At 36.8% G+C, this 10,985-nt stretch overlaps 1 protein-coding gene across 2 annotated transcripts; it reads right to left on the bottom strand.

The window, feature by feature from the left end:
• Nucleotides 1-344: 344 nt before the first annotated feature.
• On the bottom strand, nt 345-3,720 carry LOC122666189. 2 transcript variants are annotated; one of them, XM_043862331.1, is made up of 4 exons: nt 3,514-3,720; nt 1,389-1,504; nt 596-1,137; nt 345-565 (listed from the first exon to the last, which is right to left on the bottom strand). In XM_043862331.1, the coding sequence occupies exons 1-3, from the start codon at nt 3,622-3,624 to the stop codon at nt 627-629; spliced, it is 738 nt and encodes a 245-aa protein (XP_043718266.1). In that variant the 5' UTR covers nt 3,625-3,720; the 3' UTR covers nt 345-565; nt 596-626. The 2 variants fall into 2 exon arrangements, with proteins under 2 accessions (XP_043718266.1, XP_043718265.1); XM_043862330.1 differs by having other exon boundaries at nt 345-1,137; nt 3,514-3,719.
• Between the last annotated feature and the right edge of the window lie 7,265 nt (nt 3,721-10,985).

The raw sequence follows: 10,985 nt of genomic DNA, 5'->3' as shown, positions 1-10,985 counted from the left end.
TTTCAGTGTTCACTAAATGTCCATAACGTTTAGCCTGTCAATTATTGTGATCAAATGAAGTGTGTTGCTGGTTTCGTAATGACTTTTTTTTCCCCTCCTTTTTGGGGATTAACTTTAAAGTTTTTTTCCATATTTTTTGGACCCCTTTTCTTAATTGTTAATCTTTAAAAATTTTATATCCAACGAAAGGGAGCATGAACCTTCATACTGCAACTCTAATTCCTCACCTCTCTGCGTCTGAGATAAATCATGGACATGCCATATGCACTCGTTGAGGAAAAGAACTGAAGAAGAAAACCTGAAATAGTCATCAACCAAAAATATATGAAATTTGCTTTGTCTACAGAGGATTCATTGATACAGAGGGGCCTAGAAATAAAACAGAGCAAAATAAAGTGACAGATAAAGTAGAAAGAGTTATTGGTAGTAGTTGGAGCTTCAAACCATCCAACAAGTACTTTTACATGATCTCTCCTTGATCATCAAATCCCATTTAAAATTTGCAGTGCATGGTAAGCTAGTCTTGGTAAGTACATTACATTCCAGTAACACGACTAAACAATGGCAGCAACATCTTTTAGTTCAATGGTAGTGTGACAACAGACAAGGGCCTGTGTGCTAGCCAATCAACCAAAACCAGGAGGCACATCAGGATCATCATCACTACCATCACATGGTTGCTGGTGATATAAAACTGCACCAAAGCCAGGTGGGACACTGGGATCACCATCATCCATCTGCAACTCTGCATGCGTATGCTGTGGCTCTTCCTTTTGTCCTTCCACATGTTTTTCTTGGTGATGCACAGGAAGTTGCAGGTGTTCTTCCGGTTCTTCCTGTTGGATTTTGGCTAGCTGATGATCAGGTGGGGAGAAACCAGGTGGTTCTTTTGGATCACTGTCTGATGATGTATCATCTCTTCCAGAGATAGAGACTGTGAGTGTATCATTTCTGGCAGTTTGTTTGTCAACTGATCTCGGGTCACTAGCAAGGGATGACTCGTCCACTTCCTTCCCTTTTGGGTTTGCTAACTTATCATACACAGATTTTACTGTATCTGTAATCTCACTTTTCATGCCATCACTTGATCTGATCACTGTCCACACCCCATCAGAAATCTGGGCCATAACTTTGTCCCTGTAGACAACATAAACAAGTTGATAGCTTACTTGCATGGAAATCTTTCTTTCTGCAAAGTAAATTTCAGTTATCTATAGGATTGATGGCTTAATTTATAATACAGTTTAGTTTAGCAGATACGCTAACATAAAACCTCCAAGGTACTAGCAGAAGCCTTACAAAATTATAACTTTTTTTTTTTGGGGGGGGGGGGGGAGAGGGGGGGAAGAGAGCCAATTGGAAGTAGAGCAAGTATATACCCCACCTACCCAATCTCTTCATGAATGGCATCTGAAAGCTGTCTAGGTTTCAAATGGTCAGCTCCTTGGCGATTAAGTGTTTCTGACTGCTTAACCATTGAAATAATACTATTACGCAGGTCTTCCTGCAGGAAATTCCTGGTCAGAAATTATGATTTGTTAACTTGATCACACATGCACAGAGTACATTCTTACTGAAAAAATCATTGATGCCATTTACAGTTCACCACTATTAGATCAGAATGTTCTACTCTGCATCGTACCAAATTTTATTGTTGTAATAATCCAATTTTGCACATTACTTTAGCACAGCTGTAAAAACGATCAACAAAACATTTTATTCCTAGTACATGGCACCTTACTGTCACTACTATAGATTTTTTCCTCTTAGCATAAAAAAGAAGGCAAGAACAATTGAAAGATGAAATATTGCTGGTCAATAATAATTTCCTTTCCCAAAATTGATTGATGTGGAACACCCAAAGAAGACAATAACATGTACCTAGCATTATCGTTTTCACAAAACTCTTGTAATCATATTACCTAACATTCAAATACACGGGATTTGGATGCAAAGTAAAATTACATTTAATAACCAAATATGGAATGATTTGGAGTTAATGATATAATCATGTGGGGTAATGATTATAGAAGTTTCTTTTTCAGGTTTGAAAATTTCACTTCCCTTCCGTTTAATTTCCCTTGCAACTAAATGGAGCCTCAGTCAGAAGCACTTTCATGTCAAATCTAGGGGAATATGGCCAAACCATGTAACTCTGTCTTTTTAAATCATCAAAATAACCCAATGCTTTTTTTTTTTCCCATCCTCCTTTGTTCTGCAATGAAAAACTTCAAATATTACTGCTCTTTGCTGTCTTTATTGTTGTTCTACAAGGGTGAGCAGTTTTTTTTTCCCCTTTTGCATTCAGATAGTCCACTTTCTCATTTTCTCTGGTATTCTGGGGTCTATAATTGTCGACCTTTTTGAATGTAGAAACAGCAATACAAAAAGCTACACAAAAGAAGCATATATACAACTCTAAGTACCAATGATCTCAATGTATAGCAGAACCAATGGCCCTCACTTCCTTTTGGCATTGAAGATTAAAAAATTAAAAATAAAAATAAAAAACACATGTGTTCATGTTTAAGATTAATACAGGTATTAGGCTGGTAGTTTTACTTACATTTCAAAAGTCATGATAAAGAAATACATGAAAACAAGACTATCAGAAAATCCACTGAGTACAGCTGTAAACAGAATGAATACTGAGAGTACATATGTATATCCATATTCAATTCAATCACCAATCCGATGCCCGATTAAATTTGAAGACAGATACATGCATGATGCATTAGAATTTGATTCTTAGATATGTTCCCGTTCTGTTAAATTTTTACTGTAAAGTTGATTTCCCCAGCTAGCCTAAAGTATTATTAAAATGAATCCACAAACCTGTGAACATTGGGATTGGATATTAGTTAGCTATCTCGGTTAGGTCTTAATGGGAGCAAATATTCTTGTATCCATATCCAGCTTGATTGGACAGAAAACAGAATCAAATCCAGATAAAAATCCAGCCCATTGACAGCCCTAATATTGGGTATACAAATATCCATTCAGAATCACATACAGTTTAATTACGACATGAATGATGAAAATTTATTATCATGCAAAGATAGGAAATTGAAGTAGCCAATTTCCCCCATAAATGTAGAATTCATAGGAATCACTTGTGCAATCAATAACCGCATACTTGTAGGCATTTTACATCCCATCAAATCACTCCTTCATCCGATTCTCATCAATGTATTTTAACTCTAATTGTCTTCTAATTTCGTATTTTTCCTGTTCGGTTCTCCGATTTGAGAAGTTTATCACCAAAAAATGGAATTATTCAGTACCTAGTAGTCTGGCAATTCCATAAGTGAAGCATGTAATGGATGACATATTGAAACTACTCCATATGAAATAGAAGAATCCGTGACAGTATGCAAATGTTATCAGCGATTAGACCTTCAAATGATTGAAACTACAGGAAAGATCAAATATTTTACTGGAAACTTTGAATGAAACACGGGATACTAGTATGAAGAGAATGAATCGAGGGAATGATGAGGAGGGAAGACTCACATCTTCTTTGAGCTTGCGGATGATCTTGAGGCGAAGCCTGTCGAAGTCCCCATCGTCCTTAAGCTTTGAAATCACCTCTTCGGCGCTGAATCTGCTACTGCTGCTTTCCATTATTCTCCACTTCGGATTTCTTCGAAGAATTCTTTCAGAGCTTCACGCAAACTTTGGGTTTTTGTCTCCGCTTTTCCTTATTCGGAATCTCACCGTCCATTAGATCCACAACTTCCGAAATCCGTCGCATTAAATAAAGAGATTGCTGTGAAAAAAAAAAAAAAATGGAGAGTTGGGGGGGGGGGGGTACCGCCACACGCGACATGACCGCTCCACCCCCTATGAAAATGAAAAGCGGAAATCCCACCCATATTGCTTTCACACGTTTTTTTCATTGGCCCCGGTGCACGTGCAGGAGCCACACTCCCCACAGAGAACGCTCATTCGGAAGAAATAAAGAGCCCGCTTGATAATCTTACGAGAAATAGTTTTTGGTGTTTTTTCATTTCGAAAAAACGGGAAAACACCCAAAAACCGTTTGATAACGAAGTGTTTTTGGAAACATAAATCAAAATTTATGCTCCCTAGAAGATTTCGTCTATCGTTCTATGCTGAAAATTAAAGTTGTGCTCAATAAATTGCTCATGACTCTAACTTCTCTCTCACCTCTCAACGTCTTTAACATCTCTCTCATCTCTTACGCCTCTAGCCATTGAAACCTTGTACAACCTCCCAACTCATCTTGGAGGTAAGATCGACCTCGTACTCTATCTCTCTCTCTCTCTCTCTCTCTTTCTGTGGCTCGTTCTCTGTGCATGATTTGGTTCACAGAAACCCTAAAAACCACTATTTCTGTGTTTGGAGTGAACTGAAAACCGTGGTTATTAGGGTTTCCCACTTGAGAACCTTCGCGGCGAAGTAGGAACCCAAGAAACCTTCATCGTTACTACAAACTTCAACAAAATCATCGGTTTGATATGCTTTCGCCATTACTAGAAACTAGAAGACCTCCCTAACTGAAAGCCCAATCGAAGGGAAATTTCAGGGTAGGTATACGAATGGACTACCCTCTTAAGTACAGAGTACTTATTCACCCAAAAGATCAAGCCATAAATAAAGCCAAGCTACTGAAATCATACCTGGTGGTAGAACAGAGATCAGATTTGATTTTAGTTTGATATATGACAACAGAGTGGGATTTAGGATGTAAGAAACAGTGGCTAGGATCGTCCAAGAGAATCGATTCAGACCCTAGAGTTTGAGATGGAAAGATGAATAATTGAGAAGGATCTGTGTCTCTCTTGTGGAACTAGATCAAGCTGGGATTGAACAGAACAAAATAGGGATGCATGGGTAAGGAAAAAATAAAAAGGGAAGAAATTAAAAGGAGGAAGGGAATCGTACCAAGAGGAGAAGGGAAGAAATACAAGTCGGCTAAGTCAGCGACTCGCCAAGCAAACACACACAGAAGGTACGATCCATTGATAAAAGATTCAAAAGCAGGTTGCAATTGCAGACAGGACCCATAACTAAGAAAAGAAGAAGAAGAGGAAAAAGTGAAGAAAGAAAAACGTTTTCCAGAACAGGTTTATCAAGCGGGTCAAAAACGGTTTCTTAGCACAAAAAAGAAAAAAACTGTTCTGCTGTTTCTCAGTACATAACCAGTACAGAAATAACAGTAAGATTATCAAGCGGGCACAAAGTTTTTTGTTGCTTTTGAGTAAAAAAAGTTTGGTTGTAACTATTCATCCGGCCCTTCAATTATTTGGGCTGAGCTTGGGCTAGCCTCGAGTCTCTTAGTAAATGTTTGGTTAAGCTTTTGGTGGTTCAGCTTTGTTTTTTTTTTTGGGGGTGGGGGAGGCACATCAAATAAAATCATTTCGTTTGGAATCTTTAATGTCAAAAGAATCATGATCCTGATCGAAGTAAGGGAAAGCGTGTCAATTTGAGACCTGAATTGGGAACCATCTCCAAAGCAATCCACTATAGCAACATTTGGTATGCATTCTTGGAATGTATTCTATATTGATTTCACATTATCATATGATAAAAAATAGTTGTTTTTATCGTCCAAGAATGCGAAATCGAACTAGAATGCATTCTAAACACAGCCTAAAACTCAGAAATAGATCGTTCAAGCTTTAGGTTGTGTTTAGAATGCATTCTAGTTCGATTTCGCATTCTTGGACAATAAAAACAACTATATTTTATCATATGAAAATATGAAATCAACATAGAATACATTCTAAGAATGCATATCAAATGCTGCTTTAGTGGATTGGTTTGGAGATGGTTCCCAATTCAGTCCCAAATTGACACGCTTTTACTTACTTCCCTCAGGATCATGATTCTTATGACGTTAAAGATTCCAAATGAAATGATTTTATTTGATCGTTCCATTAATAAATTGGATGGTGTTGAGATTTGATTTTGGAACCGATTAATAGATAGGATGAGATGATTATGGGAAGGGATTCCCCGTAGTTCAAGAACCGAAAGATCAATAAAAGGAATCGACTGAAATCTGAACAGTTAAGACCCATTTAAAGTGCATAAATAATGCAGCTTAAGGGTTATGTCCTTATGGAAGAAGATGTTTTATTGAAATGATTTGCGATTTGATTTGGTTTTAAGAATTCGAATACACTCGGAATCATCAATAATAATTATCATGACATCCACTTATTAAAGTAATGAAACAATGCCTTGTCTCTTTTGCCGATTAAACGGTGTTAAATCATGTGAGTTCAAGGAAAAGTCAAGAGTGAAAATAGTAGAGCCGAATTTTTCAAACCACGACCTCAGAGCTTGTTTGGAGATCATAAAATGCTCGACAAGAAGACACATCGTATGTGGTGGACGAGAATAATCCTAAGGAGGTTTCATATATATCTTGTATTGAAAATCTCTATTGATAAAGGCATTCTTAACATCCATTTGATGAAGTTACCAGTTGCGAACAGATGCTAAGGCAATTAGTAATTAAATAGTAATTATTTGGGCAATTGGAGCATAGGTTTTTTCATACTCAATGCCATATTCTTGATTGTAACCCTTGGCATCTAATCTGCCATTGTATTTTCAATTGCCCTATTTGAAAAACGTAGATAGAGTATGAAAATCACGAAGTCTAACAAACTGTTCTCTTGTCGCATTGGATAACGAAGAGAAAAATTTGTGATGGATTCAACAGGCATTAGTAGGGAAGAATCTTTTGATGTGAGGTCACTTGTTGGAGGAGTCTCAGTAGGAACAAACTCTTATGGTAGATCGTATGAGACTTCAACTGGAGCATGTTCATGTGGTGATTCATCAATGTGCAGACAAGGATCAACAGGATTAGGTGTAGTGAGAAAAGAGTGAGGGAGACATTCATCAAGAAAAAGTTAATGAACTGGTTGGCGGAGAAGAAGTCATAAGAATGATACTGAGGACAAGTATAAAATGGTTTGTTTTTCCAAATAACAACGTGACGAGAAATATGTAACTTCTGAGTAACAAGATCATAGCATCGATACCCTTAATGTTGAATACCATATCCTAGAAAAACACAAGGAGTACACCGCAAATGTTCACTTTTTGGAAGAAGGATAAAACAAGTGGACCAAAAAACACGAAGTTTAGAGTAATCAGAAACAATTCCCAAGAGTCATTCAAAAGGACACAGACCATTAGTAACAGACTGGAGAATTTTATTGATGACATAAACTAGTGTGAGGGCAACGTCCCTCCAAAACTATTTAAGAATAGCATATAACAAGAGTAAAGCACGAAAATGTTTAATAATGTGTCGATGTTTGCACTCAAAAACACCATTTTGTTATCACCAAAAAAAAAAACATTTTGTTAGGGTTTGTTAGTATAGGAAAGATAGGGCAAACTGGTAAAGTGTCATAATTTTGAAGTAAATCCCTGAAATCATTTTGGAAATATTCTCCTTGCGTTTAACCTAAAACTTCAATATTTTTGAACCATGGACACAAACTATTTGTAAACAAATAAAAATTTAGAATGGTAGATCAAGAGATATATCCACATGAACCTCGAGTAATCATCCACAAAATGTCACATAATAACGAAAATGATCTATAGTTTTCTTGGGAGTAGGTTCCCATACATCAAAATGTATGAGATCAAAAGGGGTAGAAGAAGATGTAGTACTTCGAGCAAACAACAATGACAAATGTATAACAAGTTGCATCCCACACATTTTATTTTTAAAAAAATTTACAGACCAAAGTTTCCTAATAGAAATTATATATTGAAGTATAGATTTAGATAAACGTGACACAAACAAGATTGCCAAAATTAGGATCAAGATAAACACAGGGAACAAGAGAAAGGGCAATCAACCTGTTCGGTTCCCTGCCCAATACAGTTGTCCAGTTCCTCTCATAGGGAGGTGGAAATGAAGATTTAACCTCACTCGGGCAATGTGTTCGGGCAGGGGATTAAGTCATCATTTTCGCCTATGAGAGGAACCGGACAACTGTTCCGGGCAGAGAACCGAAGAGAATAATGATCTAACAAAATAGATATTACATGGATGAAGACCTTCCTTGGTGGGCGGTGTAAAACACGTTTTGCCTTATTTTTTCCTTTAAAATTTTCCTTTGACGTCATATTGTGAACAACTTTTGATTATAAAAAAGAAAGGGGAAAAGGTCGCTATTTCTCACATAATCTCTCTCCTCTCTCATCATTAATAACATGGACTCATGTATTTTCTACATGCATTGAAAGCTATGGTTCTCTGTTTTTTTAAAAAAAAGAAAGCTATGGTTTCCCCTTGACGTATATGATGCTAATATAATGAGGCAACGTATAGAACCTTCTCTCTTAAAACAAGACTAACATCTTGAATTTAAAATGGACGTGCATCATTCATGCATCCCTCTACTCTATTGCCACACTTTCTTTATTCATTTGGGGCTAAAAATTTATATCGAGATAAGTTTCAGGGCTATATAGTCATGAAAAGCTAAAGCATTAGTGAGCTAATAGTGTTTAGAAAATCCTGGTAAAATATAATGGTTCAGCCTTAAAAACAATCTAATCAACGTTCTCCATCACCTAAAAGAAATTCTACTATAAATTATAAGAAGCAGTTTTCCCTTCATCCATAGTGAATGGATAACCCTTGGCCTATAGATTTGGGTGTCTTGGTATGGGTATTGAGAAAATGAGAAGAACATTATCAACTTCGTAGAGAAGAGGTCATAGTAATGATGACCCTAGATGGGTGGATGAACCTTACTCCACTAGTGGAAAAAAATTTCATCATAAATTATGTGTGTTTCTTATCATGCAACTCTATAAACCTACAAACCTACAAACACTGATGTGAGCCTTCTCCATCTTTTGCTTCATGGGGCAAACAATTGTGTTGGGGTCAAGCGCCATCAATGACTTCAATGCCTTTTATGTAAAGAAAGAAGATAATAATTTTATGAGAGAGTGTTTTCTATCAAGGAACATAGGGACCACGTGTGTGCGACAGCCAATGAGAGAGCGTACTGACAACTCAAAGGTGGAATTTCCATCTTTCATGAGGGGTGGGACTGTCTTTTCATCCCTACCATGTCTAGACATAACCCTTTTGTCCCCCCCCCCCCCCCTCACACAACTTTTCTCCAATTTTTTTTTTTTTTTGGTGAGACTCCTAATTTTATTTAAGGTGGGAAGTTATACGGGTTATAACTTATAAGAAATAAATTTCAACTTTCTGAAAAAATCCAAATGGTCAGGGAGTTGAAAAAATCCAAATGGTCAGGCATGGACGCGACCATGGTGATTGGTGACTTCACAAAATATATCCATTTTTCTCAACCGTTTTGTAATTTTATTTGAAGAAAACGATGGCGAAGTATTCAGTTGGAGTTGGCGTCACTCTATCGACTGGAGTCCCTCGGCTATATCTCTCATATCACGTGGTGTCATCAAGACCGTTAAATATTTAATTCGAAAATTGAAAAGATCTACGGACTAGAGGGTTGCTCCCTTGGTGGTTCCTTCCCAGTTGGTTGCAGTGTTGCACTTGCAGCTGCATCGGTCCAAGGCTCCAAGCAGAGAATAGAATGGGGAATCTACTCAATGGGAGGCGGTGCGGTTGGTGGTTCAAATGGTCGGTTCGGTCCGGTTGGATTTTGGTATATACATTGTTCGGTCCATCGGCTCAATGGGGGTGGCTGATTTTTGACACCCTAAGAAAAAACAAAAGAGAAATATGGAATAGAGTTTTCCTGGGTGCATGCAAGAATATAAATGGATATTCAAAAATATGTATTTGACTCGTATTCATATTTGTCTATGGGGATTTGTATTCAAAAAATCGGTTATTGAAATTATCCAAATCTATTTGGAAGCTATATTATTTTATTCGATCACATAAATATAATTAAAATAACACTTTATAAATAAAATGTTATATTCCTAAAATATTCTTACTAGTTTACGATATGTCATATGTCATATATCTTTCTCCTCACATAATAAATAGTGGATCGTCACTAACATTTCTCTCTCCTATTCTGACCATATGAGTGTTATATGGATGAGACCATTTTTCTTTTCTTCTTTTTTTTTATGAGAATAAATAATTTCATTAAAAACTAAAGGGTAAAATTTGTACAATCCATGCACAGGGGGGGTAGGGGAGGCAACAGTACCACAAGATTTAAACCAAGAGACAACAGGGGGGTTAGCCAATTCTTTAAAAACAACATCACAAGTTTGATCCAAAATCTTCAAAAGATAGGTCAGGACTTCGTAAGGCCAAGGAGAAAGGGATAGAGTTGGAAGAAGTCCAGGTAGCATCCTATTAGAGCACCAAACTTCTTTCAGCTTCAAACCTCTTACAATAGCAAACTCAAGACCATTAAGAATGGCAATCAACTTAGGTTCCAAAAAACCAAAAGCCCATCCAGGTTTACCTAGATCTTTGGATTCGAACCCTACGCATAACAAAACAAGGAAATCTAAAATAGGTAAATCAAAACAAGGAATAGAAGAAAGGGAGTTAGTATCATCCGAATCAGGAGAAGCAATATTAATATTATAAAGAGGGGGGACAAATGTTCATGTCCCATAGCCATTGGTTGATCTTTCGCAGAGTCAATCTAGGAGTGGGACCACCCGATCGAAATACAGAAATGTTCCGAGCCTGCCAAATAAATTAACATGTAACAATAAAAACAAAAAAGAACCAAATGAGGGAGGCCTTATCAAGCTGCCGGCCAAGCAATAAAAAAATACAGAAATGGCTGAGACTATTTTCCTTATTACACTACCTTTGGAGGAAACCCTCTCCTTTTATGTAATTAAACAAACTTATGAGGACATCTATGTAATTTTAAATAAGATCTTGAACTATATAGTCAAGTTTTCGTTTTCTTCAGCTCTTCTCAGTTAAATACAGATATTTAAAAATATAAATAAATAATAAAAAGTTTGTATTCCATCCGTATTCATTTCTATTTAAT

This window comes from Telopea speciosissima, chromosome 6 (genome assembly GCF_018873765.1).
Source record: "Telopea speciosissima isolate NSW1024214 ecotype Mountain lineage chromosome 6, Tspe_v1, whole genome shotgun sequence".
Lineage (NCBI taxonomy): Eukaryota > Viridiplantae > Streptophyta > Magnoliopsida > Proteales > Proteaceae > Telopea > Telopea speciosissima.
Note: the sequence above shows the minus strand (reverse complement) of the source record. Positions and strands in the feature narration are given on the sequence as shown.